This window comes from Monodelphis domestica, chromosome 7, assembly GCF_027887165.1.
Source record: "Monodelphis domestica isolate mMonDom1 chromosome 7, mMonDom1.pri, whole genome shotgun sequence".
NCBI classification, from domain to species: Eukaryota; Metazoa; Chordata; class Mammalia; order Didelphimorphia; family Didelphidae; genus Monodelphis; species Monodelphis domestica.
Window position 1 is genome coordinate 200,573,040 of NC_077233.1, and position 21,950 is coordinate 200,594,989.

The following is a 21,950-nucleotide window of genomic DNA, read 5'->3' on the forward strand; positions in this document are numbered from 1 at the left end:
TTTGAGTATGTCATGCATATTTTGGGAAAAGCTAGATTTTTAAATATTTACTAGCATGCCATTATGGGAGATATCCTGAATGAAGTATGATTTGGGAAGATTGGATTAGGCTCTCCCCTGATTGTAACAATGAAGATACTTACCTCTTCCTTGATTTTAAGATTAAATTGTAATCCCCTGTCTATTTTTTATATTTAATCCCCCAAAATACAAATACAATACTTAAATTTGAGTGGGAAGATCTGCCTATGTTAGATCTAATCACCAAAGGTGTAAATCTTAATCACCAAAGGTGTAAATATCCCACTTAATCATGAGGTGGGAGGTCTGTGACACACCTGTGTGATAGTGGGTAATGTAAGTGGCAAATTTAGGGGTTTTACATTGAAATATAAATTTAGTTGGTAGCCAGGGATTAATTCAAATCCCAATAAAAATACTCAAGTCAGTTTGGGAATTATATGGTGATTTAATTAATATAGGGGGAAGGAATTAAGAAGAGAGAGGGAAAAGAGTATAAGATTTCTCTAGCCTAACCCGAACCAAGGGGCGTTTATAGACCTTCTAGCCACGAGGCCTCATCTGAGAAGAGGTGCCCAAACACCCCTTCCCCACCAAGTGTGCTGAGACCTACAATTACTGAGTGTGGGATTCCTGGGCAGAGACTGTAACCCTACTGGAGCACCTCATATCCACCAATCGAGGTTCAGGGCTCTGACAGTGGCTGATGGAGAGGAACTTGGGAGGGGCCATGTGGGTGGGCACCTTCTGCCTCCACAGCAGCTGGATATGGTGAAGATTTGGCCTCAGGTCAGATTAGCATGGCAGATCAGCTCAACCAGTATAATCCACTGTACCAGCAGAGGAGAGAGAAAACTGAAGATTCCCTCTAGGGCAGAGAAGCTCAAATGCCCTGTTCCAGTAAACCAATAGAGGGATGAGTTTACAGTCTGGGGGGGGGGGGGAGAAAAATGAGTAAAAAAAGGAGGTAATCATTGAAATCTTCTATGGGGACAAAGACTAAAGAATAGAACCAACAGAATATGATGGGATCCAAGGAATTTTGAGCAAAACCTCAAAAATCTAGGGAATTGAACTGAGGCTCTGGAAGAGCTCAAAAAAGAATCCAAAAACTCAAAGAAGACAGGCTGAAGAAAAGTGGGAAAAGGAAAACAACACCTTTAAAAAATCAAAATAGGTCATCTGGGGACAGAGGTACATGAATTAAAACAAGAAAATAGTGTCTTTTGAGCCAGAGTTGACTAACTGGAAAATGAGACGAAAAGTCAAAGAATGAAAAAGAATGATTTGAAAAGAAGAATAGACCAGTTGGAAAGGAGGATCAAAAGGTCATGGAAGAAATTCAGTCTTTAAAAATTAGAATTGGGCAATTGGAAGCTAATAACTTCCCACAGCATCAAGAAACAATAAAATGAAATCAAAGGAATGAAAAATAGAAGAAAAAAATGAAATGCCTAGTTGAAAAAACAACTGACCAGGAAAATAGATCCAGGGATACACTTTTAGAATTATTGGACTACCTGCAAGTCATAACCAAAAAAAAAATGGACTAAATGGCTCTGTTTGGACATTTTCATCTCCTCTTTCAGGCTTTATTTCCCCTCACATCTACATGTGTTTGATGCATGTATACATACACACATGCACTATTTTCAGCATATAGTGCTAAAGTTATTGGTAGGGGAGGGGAGAAGGGCAAAATAAGGTTGGAGGGTGGCAAAAGTAATATTCACTACATTTATTCTTTTGGATGCTTTTAGTCTACAAGTGCAGAACTTTCTAGAGGGTACTTCAAGCTTTCCTTCTCTATTTCCAATCTTTTTCTCCTTTCCTCTCCCCTTTTTCTTTGGTGAATTCCCTCTATGCCTCCTTTCCTCTCAATCTTTCCCACAAATTTGAAATTTTGTGATGGGGAAATTCTTTGGTTTAGAGAAGAAGGATAGATAGCATTATAGACTCATTATGATTTCTTTTTTTTTCTAACTCACTTTCAGACCCACTAAAAGAAGAGTTGGGGTATGGATAATAGGGAGATTTAGTAATTGAAAGCAATGAATTTCAGTTCTGAATTGTTGAAATAGAATTAAGATGGAGATATAAAATTCGTCTTAGTAAATATTGCCTCCATATTTGTAGACCATAAACCATATTCTTATAAATATGAAAGCTAAAAAAGGAACTAGTGACATAGATAGAAAAATGATTGATAATGATTAAATTTTTACAAAGTGGTTTACATACATCATATAATTTGAATCTCACAATAACTCTGTGAGGTAGATTGTACAGTTCTTATCTCCATTTTACAGATGAGAATACTGTGATTCAGAATTGAAATGATTTGACCATGGTCAAATAATTTGTAATAATAGCTCTTATTTATATGGCACTTTTAGCTTTACAAAACACTTTTCATGTGTTAATTTATTTTATCTTCATAAAAAGTTTTGGAGGTAAGAGCTCTTATTATCCCCATTTTACAGATGAGGAAACTATGGCTGAGTGATTTGCCCAGAGTCAGCATCTGAGATAAGATGTGAATTCAGGTCTAAGAGACTCCAAGTTTCTATTTTTTCCATTGTGACACCTAGCAAGTATAAGAGGCAACATTCAAAACTAAGATTTTCTAGTCTTGCATCTATCTACACTATACCAAATATGTATATTTTTAAAAATCCTTATGTTCTGATTTGGAATTGATACTATCAGTTCCATGACAGAAGAGCTATAAAGGCAATGGGGCTTATGATTACCCAGGATCACACAGCAGGAAATATCTGAGGCCAGATTTGAAAGAATATTTGTTTTAATATCTATAATTCACTATGGACACTCCATTAGATTACAAACTTCTTGAGGTCAGGGACTGTCTTTTTGCCTGTTTTTGTTTTCCTATTGCCTGACACAGCAGGCACTTACTAAATGTTTATTAATTGTTTATTGATTGATAATGTCTCAACAGGAATTTGTGCGACTGACTGTGTCTGATGTCCTAACAACTTATGTCACAATTCTCATTGGTGACTTTGTAAGAGCCTGTTTTGTCAGGTTTTGCAACTACTGCTGGTGCTGGGACCTGGAATATGGCTATGTAAGTACCTAGCTGGTTTTCTCATTTCATCAGATTGTTTCAGGTCAGTTGCATATTTGTAGCTCCTCACACTGAAGAGAATAAAGTATTTTGTAGTTTGTGATGTGGGAATCTTCTTTTTCACATTATAAATATATAAATGTTTAAAGTTTTAAGTGACAGTTAAAAAAACTAAGAAAAAAGTCAACCCTAAACTGCATGGCATGTGATAGTCTCATTAAATAAGCTCAGAATAATGAAATTAGAATGTTTCAAAGGAACAAGCAGTTGGGTAAGGGGAGCGAGGACCCTAATATGTTGATTGAAATTAATTTTGAAAATGTCATAGATTATGGTTAGCAGCTACTGCTCCTATTTCTCCCCCCTCCCTAACTTCTCATATTTCCATTAGTGAGGAAGGAGAAAGGGTTTGACATCAGTCATATCACTCTACTCATGTCTAACTATTTGAAATATTTGCTAAAAAAAAATCTGGCCATGATTTCTGGTTATATTTCCTCTCCTGAAGCTCTCAGTTTGTTTCCCTTGATCACTGCTCCCTCCCAAATTTCAGAGTTCCACATGAGACACAAAGTAAATCCTTACCACAAAAAAGTTAAGACTCCCAGTCTTATTACTTAGCCTTTGCACTCTTCTTCCCTCCCATTGCTATCAAATTCCTTTCCTCTACAGAAAAATCAGAAATGATATTGTGCCTATTTCCTCACTTTCATGTGTCTCTCCATTCTAGAACCATCCAAACTTGCCATCCATGGGCAAACTTGTGGGCCCTCTAGGATTACACTAATAAAATTATAATAATGTGTACTTCAATTGGTCATCCAATCAATAAGCCTTTATTAAGGACCTACTAAGTGCTCAGTATCAGGTGCTATGGTATTAGGAATATAAAATCAAAAATGAAATGATCCCTGCCCTTAAGATGTTTATAAAACTTATCAGGGGCATGGAGAAGAACTAGTAGTTAAGTGTTTCTGGAGGGCCTCATGTAGGATGTGGAAGTTAAGATGAGCTTTTGGAAGGACGCTAAGGATTCTAAGTGGCATAGAAGAGAGGAATAGTGCCTTCCAGATATATGGAGCCTACTATACATCCTGTATGAGAAGCCTCAAAGAGGCTGGTTTGGCTGAAAACATTTCTTTATAGTTACAAAGTACTATACAACAAGCTAATTACTATGTACCAGTACTGGTCTAGGTGTAAGGGATACAAAGATAGAAAAACAATGTTATTTCCCTCATCCGAATATGAGCTTCCCAATGGGCAAGAAATACATGTTTATCTTTGTCTTTTCAGTGCTTAGCACAGAGCAGTACATGATTAAAACCAGTCCCTGACTTCAAGTAGGTATTTGTTAGTTATTTTCTTTCCCGATTTTATCAGTAAGGCCACTGAGGCCCAGAGAAATGTAATTTGTCCACTTGGCAAATAATGGGCTGAGCTGAGGTTGAACTAAAGTCATATAAATGTCTAAGTTTAAGGCTTGTCCTAAATATCTAGTTGATATGCCTGACATCACTTAGCAGCATTTAAATGAGTAACAACCACCCCTGTCCATCTCTAGTCACTGAGTCTATGGAAAAGGCCTCTCTGACACTGTATCTGTCATAGCTCCAATTTAGATCCTACCCCAGACTTTGACAACATGCCATCTGTTAGGTCATCACTATCATACTTGCTCAGAATGCCTTCCTAACTCAGCCAAGACCAGTTAGCTAATGTTCTTTGGTGAATGGCAATGAGGTAATGCTATAGACTCAGGATGCTATTGAGTCTCTTTCCCATTCCTTGCCATGAAGTACTCAGCTGGCTTGGTTTCATTTCTGCTTTTCTTGCCTGACACAGCTATATTCTAACTTAGGCATAGCAATGGAAGTTTCTCCACCTGGAATTTTATACCGTTGCCTGACTTTTTGCTTGTATCTTCTGGTTATTTTTTTTAAGTGCTAGAAAATGTGCTGCAAAAAAAAAATGAAGTCAATAAAACATGACCTGGATGCATAAAAGCTGTAATTAAATGACTGTAATTTATTATTTATTGAGTGCTGATAGTATTCTTGGCTCTGTACAAAGTACAGGAGAAAAGGACAAAGTTCCTCTCCTAGGTCACAAAAAAGAATTAGCCCCTGTCTTATCTATCTGGTTTCTGCTAGAGAGAAAGGGTCTTGGACAGAGGAGAAACCCAGTGTTATGGCAATCAAACATCCTTAAATACAGACCTTCACATGTGGGTTCTTTTTTTTTGTTTGTTTTGTTTTCATGATTAGCTGGCCAAATTGGGAGATATTATACAGTAGTATAAAGGGCAATGAATTTGGAATTATTAGATTTGAGTTTGATTTCCTAACTCTACTACTATTTGTGTAACCTTGGTTACACAAATCTTTGGGTTTCATTTTCCATACCTATTAGATGAAACAACTCCTAAGGTTCCTTCTAGTTTGAGATTCATGATCATATGATCAAAGGAATTATCCATTTCCCAAACATTCCTACTGCATTCATGGGATAGTTCAAGGATTTTCAGGGGATAAAAAAACACCCTTGCCTAAAAGGAATCTGCAGTGAAATGAGGGGAAATAAAACAAATTCACAAATAACTGTAATGTGTGACAGAACAAGATAATTACCAAAACAGAAAATCAGCATGCTATTTAAAGGAGTTCGTGGAATAGTTGACAGAGTGCTGGATTTGGAGTCAGGATGACCTAGATGTGATTCTTGCTTACAGGCCTTACTTACTAGCTGTGTGACTCTGGATTAGTCAGCTGCTTCACCATTGTTTCCCCCTTTGGTGGGGAAGTGGGATGTATCTCCAGCACTTAGAATGATGTCCAGCACATGGTTAGGGTCTAATAAATGCTTATTAATGGACTAACATCTATAAAATGAAGATAATTAACATCCTGAGTCTAGGTTTCTTTTCTGTAAAGTGAGAGAAATAATACTAATTTCAGAAGTATGAGCATCCAATTTTCATGGAGGAGATGACACCTGAAATAGACGCTGAAGAAAGAGAAAACTTTCCCCAGGTAGAAAAGTACTGGAGGAAAGTTCTGGTCATAGAGAATGACCTTTGCAAATACATGGAGGTACAAGAGGGCAGGATGAGATCAAGGAATAATTTAGTGATCCTGTTTGACTAGAATATAGAAGGCTTAACAGTTTTTATTTTTATTCTTTTGCCAATGAAACAACATTGAAGGTTTTTGAAATGAGAAGTCACTTAATTAGAACTATATATTTGGAAGATTACTTTTGGAAAATATGGGAATTATAGATCAGAAAAAGGTGAGACTGGAGGCAAGGGGACTAGTTAGGAGGCTTTTGTAATAAAAGTTGATAGAGTTGTTTCTGGATTCAGGAATTCTTGAGTTCAAATTTAACCTCAGAAATTCACTAGCTATCTGACTCTGTGCAAGGCACTTAACCTCTATTTGCTTTAATCCAAGGGAGAAGGAAATGGTAAACCACTCCAGTGTCTTTATCAAGAAAATCCCATATGAAGTCATGAAGAGGGAGACACAACTGAACAACAACAATTGTGATATTAGGATAATATCTGAACTATGGGGGCATGATAGTATGTCATGTGGCATTTACAGAAAGATTTCTGATTTGCAAAGAACTTTACAAATGCTATCTGATTTGGATCTCACAACTGTAATATAGCTGCATTATTGTTTCCATTTTGCAGAAGAGGAAACTGAAATTAACTTGTTATTTCCGGAGGACTATATAGCAGAGCTGGAATTTGAAACCTGGTTTTCTTGACTCCAATTTTTACTAAGCCAGGCTACCTCAGGAATTCTAGAGAAAAATGGAGATGAGATATTATAAAGGCAAAATTTCTAGACCTTGGTAACTGACTTGATGTATTAAAGGGCAAGGGAAATTAAAAGTTAAAAAATATATATATTCCAGGGTTGCATATATTAGGCAATGAAAAGGTGGTGGTGCCATTAATAGAAACAGAATTGAGCTGTATACATACATACTTGGATATAGATATTTTCATACACACTCGTATATATACAGATATTTCATGGAAGTGATAAAATTGACAAAACTGAGTACAAATGAAGAAGAAAAGGAAAAAGGGTAGAGAAAGAAATGAGAAGAGACAGAGATAGCAAGAAACAAATAGAAAGACAGAGAATCTGAATGAATGATCTATGATGTAAGGTTCAAGCAAAGATTAGAAGCTTGGATCAAGAAAACAAGAGAAACAGTTATTCTTGGTAGTAGGGAACCCATTTCCCTCTTGTAAAGAAAAAATCCTATCTAATTTCTTCTGTGACATAAATATGATCTTGATACCTAAACTAGGGAGAACTACAATAGAGAAGGGAAACTACAGATTAATTTTCCTATTTAGTATTGATATGAAAATTTTTAGCAAAATACTAGGCGAAGAGATTACAATAATAAATATCACAAAGATCATACATAATAACCAGGTTGGATTTGTACCAGGAATTCAGGGCTGGTTCAATATTAGTAAAACCATAAGTATATTAACCATTATAGTAACAAAAATCATATGATTATTTTAATAGATGCAGAAAAACTTTTAACAAACTATAACATCTGTTCCTATTAAAAGCACTAGAGAGCATAGGAATAAACAGAGTTCTTCTGAAAATAATAAGTAGTAGGGGCAGCTAGGTGGCTCAGTATATTGTAAGCCAAATCTAAAGATGGGAAATCCTGGTTTCAAATCTGGCCTCAGATTAGCCAAGCCAATTAACCCTATTTTTTAGCCCTTACTATTCTTCTGCCTTGGAACCAATACAGAGTATTGATTCTAAGATGGAAAATAAGGGTTCGTGTGTGTGTGTGTGTGTGTGTGTGTGTGTGTGTGTGTGTGTGTTAAACTTTTACCTTCCACCTTATAGTCAATACTCTATATTGGTTCTAAGGCAGAATAGTGGTAAGGGCTAAAAAATGGGGGCTAAGTGATTTGTGCAGGGTCACACAGCTGGGAAGTGTCTGAGGCCAGATTTGAACCTAGGATGTCCTGCCTCTAGGCCTGAATCTCAATCCACTGCACCATCTAGCTGCCCCTCAACTTTAAATATAAGTATTATTTGTCTATAACAGGGCAAGAATTATTGGTAATGGTGATAAACTAGAAGACTTTCCAATAAAATCAGGAGTAAAGCAAGGATGTCCATTATTACCACTTTTATTTAATATTATACTAGAAATGCTAACTATAGAATGACAAGAAAAATAAATTGAAGGAATTAACATGGACATTAAAGAAACAAAAATATCACTTTTTTGAAATGGTAAAATGTTTTATTTAGAGAACCCTAGTGAGTCAACTAGAAGACGAGTTAAAACAATTAACAACTTCAACAAAATTTCAAGATATAAAATAAACGTATACAGATCCTCAATATTTCTAAATATTACCAACACAATCTAGCAGGAAGAAATAAAAAGAGAAATTCCATTTAAAATAGCTACAGACAATAGAAAATACTTGGAAATCTACCTAACAAGAAATACATAGGAAATCTATGAGCCCAGTTCCAAACACTCTTCAAACAAATAAAAATAATTGGAAAAACATTAACTGCTCACAGGTAGGATGAGTTTATATCAAAAAAATTAAAATACTACCTGAATTAATTTACTTGTTCAGTGCCATACCAAAAAAGAAATCAAAGAATTGTTTTATAGTACTATAAAAAATAAAACTCATCTGAATCACTTTAAAAAATAATTACAAAAAATCTTAGCTAACAATATCAGATCTCAAGCTGTACTATAAATACTTAATCATCAAAACAATTTGCTACTGATAAGAAATAGCAGGATTCATCAACAAAACAGCATAAGTACACAATATACCCAAATAAATGAGCACAGTAACTTAGTATTTGGTTAAGCCAACGATTCCAACTATTGAGGCAAGAACACACTATTTGAAAGGGAAATAAAAGACTTCTGTGAAATCTAGAAAGTAATCTGTTAGAAACTTGACATAAATGATCATTTCATACCATATACCAAGAGGCTAAAATTAGAAGAAAAGCAAGCAATAGAAAATCTTTGCAGCAAGTTTCTCTGATAACATTCTTATTTCTCAAATATAAAGGGCACCAAACCAAATTTATTAAAAAAAAAAAAACAGTCATTCTCTAATTTTAAAATGGTCAAAGGATATAACCAATCAGTTTCCAGAGGAAACAAAAATTCAAAGTTATCAATAGTCAAATTTAAAATTTTCTTTATTACTAATAATTAGATAAATACAAATTAAAATAATTCTGAGATTTTACCTCACACCCATCTAAGATAATAAGGCAGTAAAATGACAAATTCTGGAGAGATTGTGGAAAAATAACACCCAAAATGCATTGCTGGTGGACCTGTGAACTAGTCCTATTGTTCTGGAAAGCAATTTGAAACTACACTCCTCAAACTATTAAACAATGCATACCTTTTGACCTAGTAATACTGTGCTGCTAGGTCTATATCTTAAAGAGTTAAAAGAAAAAGAAAAAGGAATAAGGACCTACACGTACAACAATATTTATGGTATCTCTTTTTTTGTGGTAGCAAAGAATTGGAAACTCAAGAGGTACCCATCAGTTGGGGAATTGCTGAATAAATTCTGGTATATCAACACAGTGACCCATCACAATTCCAAGGTATCCTTGAAGAAAAAAGCTATCCATCTGCAAGTAGAAAACTGATGGATTCAGATTGCAGATTGAAGCATCTTTTTTTTCTTTTTCTATTTCTTTTTTTATATGAGGAATGTGGAAATTTGTTTTATGTGATTTTATATTTGTAATGAGTTTTATATTTCTTCCCATCTAAATAGATTATGGAAGGAGAGACTTTGGGCCTGAAAATAAAACCGAATGGAAAAAATAGAAAAAAAATTCCATACTTATTTTCTTCTTGCATTTGTACATGAAGATGGAGAATCCATCTTTTTGTATGGAACATCCCATGCTTGTCAGGACAAATTGAACCTATCTTAATTTAGATTATGACACAATTTATAAAATATTTTTTATGACTTAAACTTAAGCATTAAAAAAACATGTTGAGAGGTGCAGCGTGAAGTGATAGAGAGTTTGCTTCTGAGCCAGGAAGACCTACCTCAAGTCTCTCTGCTGACATATTAACTCTGTGATCCTAGGACAGGTCTCTTAGATCCTCAATGTTCTAGGCAACTTTTGAAGATTAAAACTTGAAGACAAGTGATAACCTATATTAGGGAATTTCCTTACCCAGAGGCAAAGCAATTAGTGGTATACTGAATAGAACTCTGCATCTGAAGTCAGAAAGATTTCAGTTCAAATCTGACCTCAGACAATTTATGAGTTGTGCGACCGGGGCAAATCAAAACCTCTCTTTCCCTTAGTGTCCTCAAGTGTAAAATAGGGTTAACAATAGCACCTGTCTCCTAAAGTGGTTGTGAGGATCAAATGAAATAATATTTATTTAAAAAAAAAACTTTAGCACATGGCCTGGAACATCTTATATAAATGTTTATCTCTACATTTCTGAAGTTCCTTATACAAGTGAAATATTAGGTCCAATTCACATCTCATTTTTTTAAAAAATTGATTCGGTATCTCAGGAGCCAAATATTTTAAGGTTGCTCATAACAGTCTCCAGAAAATTATATGCAAGTGGTATTAAATGTCTCCCCATGGAAGAGTTACTTACAACTAAACAAATGGAAGATCATTGCAACAATAATTACTTTCCAGTTTTCTTTTGGCAGACTATTCTTTTTTTTTTTTAAGATTTTGTTGCCTATATACATATTTGGGGAAAAAAAGTCCACTCTACAGGGGCACACATATATTGGTAGGGAGAGAATCATTTTTTGAAGAGGGTCTATTATATATATATATATATATATACACCAAAATATCCTTATGTTCCCTCTACCTGTTAGGAAGAAAATTAGCAACAAGCATTACATTAAAGTAGATAATGCTAAAAAAGTTATATTTGTGCTTGGTAGGTTTGAAATGAATCTTAGACATTTTCAGGCTTCTGCTTCTGGATTTCGGGACCATCATATCAGATCTTGTGCTTGGGGGAACAGGGCAAGGAAATAATTTGCTAGGAGCAAATTATTAAGCCATGTAAAGTAAATTAAATTCTTTGACTACCTCTTCGAGGAAGATCAATAGTTTTTAATTGCTCTAATAGAGTTCATTCAGTCTATATAAGTGCACAGTTTAGTCCCAGAATGTAGTTCAGCTAAAGGTCAAGTTCCCTTGGAAATTCCATTGGGTCTAATGCATCAGTCTGGGACAAATCTAGCTCAATTATAAACTCCACTGATAAGGAAATCTGAGTCAGTATTTTATCCACTGTTGGACCATGGAATAAAAGGTCATGCCAGTAATGTCCCAGGGTGGAGACCTTATTAGAAATGATTGCCTAAGGAATAGTGAACTGTCCATTTATGGAAATGGAAGTTGAAGCTCCTGTGCCAATCCATAATGAGATCCAACCTTTGAGTTACCCCTGTACTTATATCCCAAATATTATGGGGAGATCTAGTCTCTTTTTTAAATGTAGAAATCTTGAATGCTCACTTCTAATTGTTTTCCAAGCATCTAGCACAAAGGATGGTATTCAGTAAGTTCATAATAAATGCTCTTTCATTCATTCATTCATTCATTGACTTAATTCCTGTTATTTAGCTGATAATGATTCCATTATCTATTCATTCAATGAATTCATATTAAATACCTACTCTGTGCAAGTCACTGTTCTTGATTCTGGGGGAGTCTGGGGATAAAAATACGAAATGAAAACTATATACCTTCCTCTACTAATGTGGGCATCTACCAATTGGCCTCCTCTGCTGCTGATCACAGCACCTGTAATGAGGAATGAATGGCCCTTCATAACTGGAGGACATTGATTCCATGTAGTATAAATTTTCAACTATTTTGAGTTTTGTGAAATGTTTTACCTCAATCATTTTTCCACAACCATGTTCATTTGAAAGATAACATAATCTAAATATTTATAATTGATTTTATTCTAAAAAATAACTAAAAGAAATAAATGTTTTATGGGGCTTTAAAAAATAACTTCAAGAGAACTTTTGACTTAGAAAAACAACAATTTTTTAACGAATGAGTTCAGAGTTTTGCTAAAGAAGAAAAAAAACTGAGCTGAACTTTCAGGTTTAGGGTTGATTCAAAAGTAAGATCCCTTGAATTTATCCCAGTCTGAAAGTCTAGTCAGAGACCAATTTCCCTATAATTTCATACCAGTATTAAACTCATTTTCAAATTTCAATTGTGTCCAGAGACATTTCTATATTAGCCAAAGAAGTGAAAAAAATGATAGTTAAACCCTAGCTAGAATCATGTAATTTTAGGTGACTTCACTGCCAAGTTAGTCCTACTCCATGATTGTACAGGTGAGAAAAGTAAAGGTTAGTCAAGTTAAAGGCCTTGATTAGTCATATAGCTGGCCTCTATTCTTGTTTTTCTGTATTTCAGTCCTTCCATTATAAGACACCACTTTTTGTAATGTCCTTATAATGAGCTGTGGTAGAATTCTAAGTCTTATTTCTCTTCATAAGATCAATTAGTTAATTAAAGAATTATTTTCAATGACTTGTTCCTGAGGATCTCTAGACTATGCTATATTCATCTGCTTTGGCTAGGGCATTTATTACTGATTAGGAAAATGATTTCATTTCAGTTGGCATTTAGAAACCCTTTGACTTTTGAGAGCAAAGGAAATTTGCATTGAGAAGTTTGTGCTATTCTCTTTCATTTTCCATGAGGTTAATTCAGAATGTCATTACTGTGCTAAGAAGACAAAGGTCACTGGTTCCATTCCTAAACAAGGAGAGATAAGGACTCTGACCCATGACCACACGTGACACGAGCTGCTTAATGAGGAATCTAGTCAATATACATTATGATCCCAAGGGAGTCCATGAGTGTGCATGGATGTTTCTGGGTATAGTGTAGTAGAGTACTGGGGCTTGGAGTCCAGAAGCTTGTGGTTCAAATCCCATCTCTAAAATTTATTAGCTGTGTAACAGTGTGTACAGACTAATTAACTATTATGGCTTTAGTTTTTGTTTTTTTTTATCCATAAAATAAGATTAATAACACCAGGAATGCATACCTCTCAGGAGTGTGGTACAGCCCTAATGAGATAATGTAATAATCATTGCTAATAGTTATACAGAGTGTCCAAAAATCCTAGTGCAATTTTAAGCTATTATAGCTATTATAAGCACTAGAGATTAAAAAAAAAAAAACATGAGACAGTGTCTGATCTCAAAGAGGACACTCTATGGGGAGGATACAATATGTTTGCTGAAATTTAAGTGAAAGATAAACATATTTTTGTGCAAATGAACAGACTGTCAGTCTTGTAGTCAGGAAAATTGATCTTCCTGAGTTTAATTCTGGCTTCAAACACTTACTAGCTGTGTGACCTTGGATAAGTCACTTAACCCTGTTTGTCTCAGTTTCCTCATCTGTAAAATGAGCTGGAGAAGAAAATGGCAAACCACTTCAGTATCTTTTCCAAGAAAACCTGAGATGGCATCAAGAAGAGTCAGACATGACTGACAGCCACACACATATATTGCATATGCATATATAAACATAAACATTCACATTCATATCTTTCACTTATATATTATATATAAGAAATGTTTAATTTATTATGTATATTTATTGATTCATATATTGTGTGTATATATCTATCCATATCCAGAGAAATTTGAGAAAAGATACTATTAGGAGAATCAAGAAAGGCCTTTTAAAGGAGGCAATACTTGGGGGTTCTAAGAGGTTTTGAGAACAAAGGGGAAACTTCTAGATATGGAAATGTGAGATAGATTGCCCTACATGATTAATAGCAAATGAGGAGCCAGGCACAATCAGCCTAGAGAGATATGCTGGAGTAAGATTATGAAAGACTTTAAATCCTAAACAAAGGAATTTGGTTTTTATGTTCGAATAGGGAGCCAGTAGAACATATTTACTGGAGAAATACTGTAGTCAGATCTCTCTTTTAGGAATATCAGTTTTGTAACTGTGGAGGAAGGATTGGAGGAAGAAGGAAAACTTGTATGCAGGGAGACCAATTAGGGATGTGTGTGTCAATAACCAAAGAAGGTTCTATTGAGCACATGAACTAGAGAGACTGGGGTGTAAGTATGAGAAAAAAAAAAGATACAAAACAAATAAAAATGTATAGAGGTAGGATTTATAAGCTTTGTCAGTTGAATGAGGGAAAGAAAAGAGCTGGAGATGACTATGAGATTACAAAATGAGTAGCTGGAAGAATGGTGGCGTTCTCAACAAAAATGGCAAAACTGGGGGGAAGGGTAGAGTTAGTGGGAAAGATGATAAGTTCTTTTTTGGGGGGGTTGTTGAGTTTGAGATATTTATGGATCAAGGCAGGCTACTCCTCATGCCTAGAATGCTTTCATTCTTCACCACTACCTCTTAGATTTCCTGGCTTCAAGGCTCATTTTAATATGACCTGCAGCAAGTCACTTAACTCCCATTGCCTAACCTTTCTGCTCTTTTATCTTAGAACAAATACACAATATTGATTCTAAGTCAGAAGATAAATAGAGATTTGGAGATCCTGTACTGGAGTTCAAGAGATAGATGAAGGGTAGTTCTGTAAATATGGTATTCATCTGTATATAGTTGTTAGATGAATCCATGGGATCAATAACAGGTGACAGGAAGAGGAGACAGATAGGGAAAGAGAGATAGCATTAGATAAAGAGAGTACCAGGTGAGGAGAGGGAAGGAGGGAAAGAATAGATGAGCAAAGAAGAGGTTCAGAGCTCTGGGGACACCTTCATATAGGATGTGGGCCATAGATGATCGTGCATAGGAGACTGGGCAGGATAAATCAGACAAGTCAGAGGAGAAACAACATGTTGCCTCATATGGAAGATACTTTTCAAAGTCTAGTCTAAAGCACTATAAAGGTGTCATTATTATTATAAAATATATTTAATATTTGGAAGGGAGATGATGCAGAACTCTTGTTTCAATAATGCTACAATACTAGTGTCTTTTTCATAGACAGAATAGTACATTCACTTTTGAGTTTAGACTAGATCTATACAGAACATATCAAACTTTTTGAATCTTGCCATTTCTGATATTCAAGGAAGTGTATAAAATACTGATGCACTTTCCATTTTCCATTAGCACCGTTACTAGCAACTTGATGGTATTCTTTACTGAAGATTTACAGCTTGTCCTTGAGGTTGTTAACACTCAAACACCTGACATTCTTCTTATTTGGCATCCTACCGTTTCCCTTTATGATTTAAAATATCGTTAACTCTTCTTGTGATTTAGTTCTGTTGCACAATGAAAAAGTCCTTTGTTTGGGAGTTGAGTAGATGAGTATAATTACACCTATTTTTTTTAATCTTGAAATTAAAGACTAGAAATATTTATCAAGCAGCCTAAGCCATTGGAAATTTAGAGTGGCAGGGCTAGTGTTTTTTACATAAGGCTTCTCAACTATTTTTAGAAATCGAAATAATAGAGTAGAATGTAAGCTCCTTGAGGGCAGGGACTACTTTATTTTTAACTTTGTATCCTTAGCACCTGACCCAGTACTTGGCTTTTCTTAGGCACTTAATATATGCTTCTTAAATAAATGAGTGGTTTGTTATGCCAGTTTTCCTAAAGTATAGATCTGATTCTGTTATTCTACTTCTCAATGAACTCCACTGTCTCCCTTTTACTCCTAGTCTCAAATACAAACTGTATTTAGATTTTAAAGCTCTGTACAATCTTGTTCCTTCCTGTCTTTCCAGTCTTCTTTCATATTACTTCTCTCTATATATGGTCTAGCCATACTGACCTATTTGCTAGTTCCTAAATAATTTCTTATCACTGTACCATTTCACTGTAGACTTCTTATGCCTGAATGCTTTCATTCTTCACCTCTACTTTTTAGATTCCCTGCCTTCGAGATGCATATTAATGTGATCTTGGGAGGGTCACTTAACTCCAATTGCCTATCCTTTACTACTCTTTCACCTTGTTACCAATACACAGTATTGATTCTAAGACAGAAGGTAAATGTTTTAAAAATAAGTCTTGTTTTAAGAGTTACTTTCTACAAGAGGGCTTCCCTTCTAAATTTATCTTGTATCAAATATACATATATAACATACATGTATTTTATACATGTATCCATACATAACACACACAAAATATGCATATATATTTGTATGTGTATGAAATATCTATGTTTTTATTCAGTCATTTTGGTCATATCTGATTCTTTATGACTCCATTTGATATTTTCTTGGCAGATATACTGGAGTGGCTTGTCATTTTCTTCTCCAGCTTATTTTACAAATGAGGAAATTGAGGTTAACAGGTTCAAGAGACTTGCCCAGCATCACATAGCTGGTAAATCTCTGAGGACAGACTCAAACTCAAGAAGATGAATCTTCTTGACTCCAGACCCAGCATTCTATCCATTGAACTGCCTAGGCTTCTGACTATATTAGGATTTAAATTCCCAGAGGTTAAAGGTTATTTTTGTTTTCCTTTGTTTACCAAGTACTTAGCACATTGAATGGCCCAAAGTAAGTAATTAAAATGCTTGTTGACTGATTGAATATTACCTAAGCTAAGAATCTTTCCCCTAAAATCTAGTCTAAGTTCATAACTTCTCTAAGTAGGGCCACCATATACTTTTCCTCATAACCTTAGGCCTATTTTTTTAAATGAAAGGCAGTGTTATACAATAGAAAAGGCTCTGAATTTGGCATTGGAGGAGATTTGGATTCAAAGCTCATCCCTGAAATTTATAAGTGTTTGGCTGTGATTAAATTACTTAAAATACCTGAACATCAGTTTCTTCATCTATAAAATGAAAATAATAAAATGGAATATTATGCATTAAGGGGTTGTTTCAAGGAACAAATGAGATAATGTATCTAGAATATTTTAAAAACATTAAAGGCAGTGGTAATTATTTCATTTTTTATTGTTATTTTCATTTTTATCTTATTCATAGGAGTACTGCTAAGAATGCATTAGGGTCAATGTATTATCTAGCTACTCTTTAATGTGTTAGGTTCTATGGATTATTGCATAGATAGATAAGAGGACTTCACAATCATTTAATAAATTTTAGGATTTAAGATAATTTCCTATAATAACCTTACTGAACAGACCTTTAGGACAACTCTAGTAGGAGACAGTCTAAGTTACAATTAGTTAATAAGCCTATTTAATTCATATCTGTACCATCTCTCAATTCTGTTCCCTTCTCTCTATTTCATTGTCAAATATATTTCATTGTCAAATACAAGTCCATTGTCTAGTCCAAGAACTTACTACCAGCTGATGATATTGAAATCATCTCTAAGCAGGTCTTCCTGTCTCTATTCTTTACTCTTTGTAATCAATTCTTTCTACCTTTGTGCAAATATTTCATTTATATAGATCGGGGCATTCCATCCTTTTGTTCAAAAATCTTCTGTAAATTTGATTCTATTATCTGCTGAGTAAAGTTCACATCAAGATAACTTCCTATATATAGAACTGGAAGGGACTTTGGAGGTCATCCAGTTTAATGTCCTTATTTTACAGATGAGCAAACTGAGACCCAGGTAGGTGAATTGATTTGCCCAAGATCAAAAAAATAGTAACTGGCAGAACTACATTCTTTCCAATTGCAGCACACTCTTGTACCTGACATTCCAGGCTCTCTACAATCTTGTGTAACTCTCATTTTCCCACATTGCTTAATAGTATTTCTAATCACATGATCTGTGCTTTATTCAAACTACTTTCCCACTCTACTACATGTACTGCCTTTTCCTGCCTCTAATCTTTTGCTGAGACTTTTCTAAATCTGGAGTACCTTTCCTCACTTTTTTTCTCTTTTCTCCCATTCAACCTCTACTCATCCTTGTAGTAATTAATCAGAATTCCCAAGGACCAGTGTTGAAGAATGCTACCCATCTCTCTCTCTCTCTCTCTTTTTTTAACTTTACCTTATCTTCCATCTTGGAATCAATATTGTGTATTGGTTCCAAGGTAGAAGAGTGGTAAGGGCTAGGCAAAGGGAATTAAGTAAATTGTGTAGGGTCACCCAAGAAGTGTGTGAGGCCACATATAAATAAATCCATGACCTCCTGGTCTCTAGGCCTGGCTCTTAATTCCCCAAATCACTTAGCTGTCCCCACTACCTACCTCTTGACAAAGAGATGATAGAGTCAAGATTCAGAATGAGATATGGCCAATGTGGAAATTTGCTTCACTATGAATATTTGTTACATAAATGCCCCCCCCCCTTTTCAGTAGGCATGGCATGAGAGAGAAACAAAATGCTTGTTAATTAGAAAAAAATTAAAATGTCAACTGAAATAGCATTTCTTTTTGAATGTTTTCTTTAATCCCAGGCATTTAATGCCCCTTACATTTAGGTTTCACATGGCACTTGTTTTAGGACTTTTCTAATGAGTTTGTCTTATTGGGTATATTACAACTCTACCTCTCAACTAGAAATTAAGTTCTTTGAAAACATGAAATGTATCTTATCAAACCTCTGTATTTCCCTCTTCCCATCCTTGTGCCTAGTGTAATGCTCTATGCAAGGAGTTACTTAATAACTTATTATTGTGCTATTTATATTCTACTTTAATAGTATTGTCTTGTTAGTGTTGCCTGTAATTGGCAACAGTCTTGTTCATGCCATCATGACAGTATTCATTTCCTCTGAAATCATTGTGAGCCTAACCTTATGTAAATATTTGTGTCTCCTTCTAGCCCTCTTACACTGAATTTGATATCAGCGGCAATGTCCTGGCACTGATCTTCAACCAAGGCATGATCTGGTAGGCAAAGAATATGATGGTTTAGGAGTGGAGGAAAAATACAAAAGGACACATGTTCTGCATGATCTCTTGCCAAATATACAGTACTTTGGGAAATAACATAACTGCTCTCTGAACTAAGAGTACAAAATGTTAATGGTTGATTCACCCTTGAATCTTTCCCGTCAAAGGCTGTGCAGCATCTGTTTTATAGAGCTTTCTTTCTCCAGATGTTTCCAGGAGGATGGATGCTCAGTTTGTCCTTCAGTCTGCTTGACAGGACTTTTTTGAAGTCCTTTCAGCATTTACTAAACCAGGAGCTGTATGAGGAGTTTCACCTCATCACAGTACTATTGCACGTATTAAGTATTAAGACTATTAAAAAGATTTCAGTAAATATTTCAGAATCCGACTTTATTAGAAGTAATTCTTTTGTCCTGACCTTAGTTTCACAAATAAAAGGACATATCCATATAGAAACTTCTTTCTCTAAAATAGTTCAACAATTCCTCTGAAACAGGCTTACTTGATTCAAGCAAGATAAAGTGAGGATGGTGACAAGATGAATTGATTTGTCCATTGTCATACATAGATATATGACCAAATTGCTCTATAAGTTCCAAATTGATCCAAATATGTTAAGATTTAGATCTTGATTCAGGAGACAAAGGTGTTAATACTACTTTTATAAGTTACTAGTTGCCAAACTTTGGTTTCCTCATTTATAAAATGAAAAGATTGAAGTAGAAAATATTTAATTTCCCTCTTGGTTCCAACAGTTGATGAGTTCGTCTCAGTTATATCATGTGGCATGCTTTGTGTCAGAGGTCCATTGAAAAGCTAGATGTTTAAAATTTTGAATGGGTTTACATAAAGACATCCATATCAGAATGGGCTCAAATGGCTGGTTTGCACACCATTTTGAAACACTTTGTCAAATGAAAATAGAAAATTATAGATGGAAAGCTGGAAAGAATTCATAAGTTACCTCATCCAACCTCTTAATTTTCTAGGAGAAGCTAAAGCTCTGTGATTTTCAATGGGTTGGCAAGACTTTGCAATTAGTATGAGAGGAAGGATTTGAACCTAGGTCCTCTGACTTAAAGCCTCACTAATTCTCTTCATAAACCTTTACCAAATTGGCAATTATTTTCCACAATGGAAATGAATTTTATAGTGGAAATATTTTAATTAAAAAATAGAATCAAATGATATAATTTATCTGGGTTTCTAGCAGAGTAGCCATTCTTAACTAATAGTACAAATGGTCACAGTTGATTCATTTTATTCTTATATTATAGCATATAAGTCCAACAAGATGACAATCGTCTAAATGATTATTCAGCACTTTATAGAATGTACTGATAATCAGCTGTAAACACTTTTGGAAGAACCTGCATCCATTGCTCAAATATTTAAATCATTTATGGTCTGAATAATTGAATCAATGTGGACTGTCAGATTAGTTTCCTTTGTTAAATTTTAAAATCATCTTGCTACAGTAATATGAGGAGGAAAAAAATATCCCAACATGTATACTTGCTCTTACCTCTGTTTTTAAAATCTCTTGGCACCAACAGATGAGGGAGCCTTAAGAAAAGGATGTTAGTGAGGTTTCTGCTAATTTTCTCCATTTGCAGTTTAAGGGGAAAGGCATTTTAGTTTTCTGAATTTAGTTTTTGAAATTATTGCATGTTATTCATTCAATGAAGTGTTATCAAAAGAAGTGGCCTGAAAATTTGACAAAGCAGCTGCTTTCCTGAGAGAGAGAATGAAATAACTACTTGGGGTGAATAATTGCCAAAGGTAGGAGAGGGCTCAATCATTAAACATTCTGGATATCTCAGTTCTCTGCTGGGTTTCTACTATCTGTCATGACAGACTGATGTTCATACTATTCAAGTAATTAAAAACCACTGCCCAGTGATCCCAAATTTAAAAAAAAAAATGGCTAGCACTTATTGAAAGTCCAAATCAGTCCTCAAGGCCCACTTGGTACCATTTGTACAGCCATATGCTGCATGTCTACAGGCTACATTCTGAGTTAAGACAACAGATTGGTCTAGACTAGAAATCAGCTTTTGTTGTCCGGAAAGCTGTCAAAGTAGCTGCCTGACCGGATTGGTGGCATATAATGTCCCTGGACTAATTAGCCCAAGATTCCTTACAATGAAACCACAACCAGGTCTCTTTCCCAAAGTCATGCACTATTCCTCCAACTCTTCCCACAAATGTGCCTGACATTGTTGGATAATTCCTTCTTGTATAACAGGTGGGGATTCTCCAACAGAAGATGGGCAGTGAACTTGAGCAGTGCTTTGAAAAACAGCTATACTGCCTTTTGGGGACTGTGGGTGCATCTATATCCTAGAGATCCAAAAGCAAAATGGCTTGTTCCTTTCAGACTTGGCCAAATGCTTTACTCAGATCCTTTTTCCTGACTCCCAGGAAGTCAGTAGGGGATTGAATATGTGAACACAGGAAAGTGAACCTTTCTAACAGACATTCAAATAGCCCCACACAGTAGTGCTGATGATTTCTGAGGCAGAAAGACCAGAGGATAGAGTTTGGCATTATTCCAAAGAAAGAGACAAAAGGGTCTAGAGATTTTGTTTTCAGTTCAGTTTGTGAAGAGAAAGATTCAGTTACTGATGTCAGAGGTGATGAGTTGGTTGAATACTTAATGCTATTGAAATGGCATTTATGAGAAAGGGCCATTATTATGTTGTGATGATAGAGATGAAATGATTAGCCAGTCTTTTTACAACGCATTTGCAATAAGAAAGGGCGTTCCAGTTACTTTGATCTGTCATTTCATTAAAGTTATACAATGTGTCTATTAAGTTGGTTAGCACTTGAAGCACAGAGCATTGAGAGGTAGAAGGGTTAGATTCTATACATGACTTCCTTGACTCTTTGTATGACCTACATTCATTCATTTAACCTTTTGTATATTAGCTTCCAACCATAAAATGGTGACAAGTT

General features: G+C 35.1%; 1 protein-coding gene across 1 annotated transcript in view; it reads left to right on the top strand.

Annotated features, from left to right (window-relative positions):
• The window catches only part of TMC1 (transmembrane channel like 1), a 209,765-nt gene that overhangs the window by 167,269 nt on the left and 20,546 nt on the right, over window positions 1–21,950 (top strand). Inside the window, exons 14-15 of the mRNA XM_056806326.1 lie at window positions 2,984–3,112; window positions 18,919–18,986. Of these exons, the coding sequence (XP_056662304.1) occupies window positions 2,984–3,112; window positions 18,919–18,986 (197 nt within the window). The remainder of the gene's footprint in view (window positions 1–2,983; window positions 3,113–18,918; window positions 18,987–21,950) is intronic.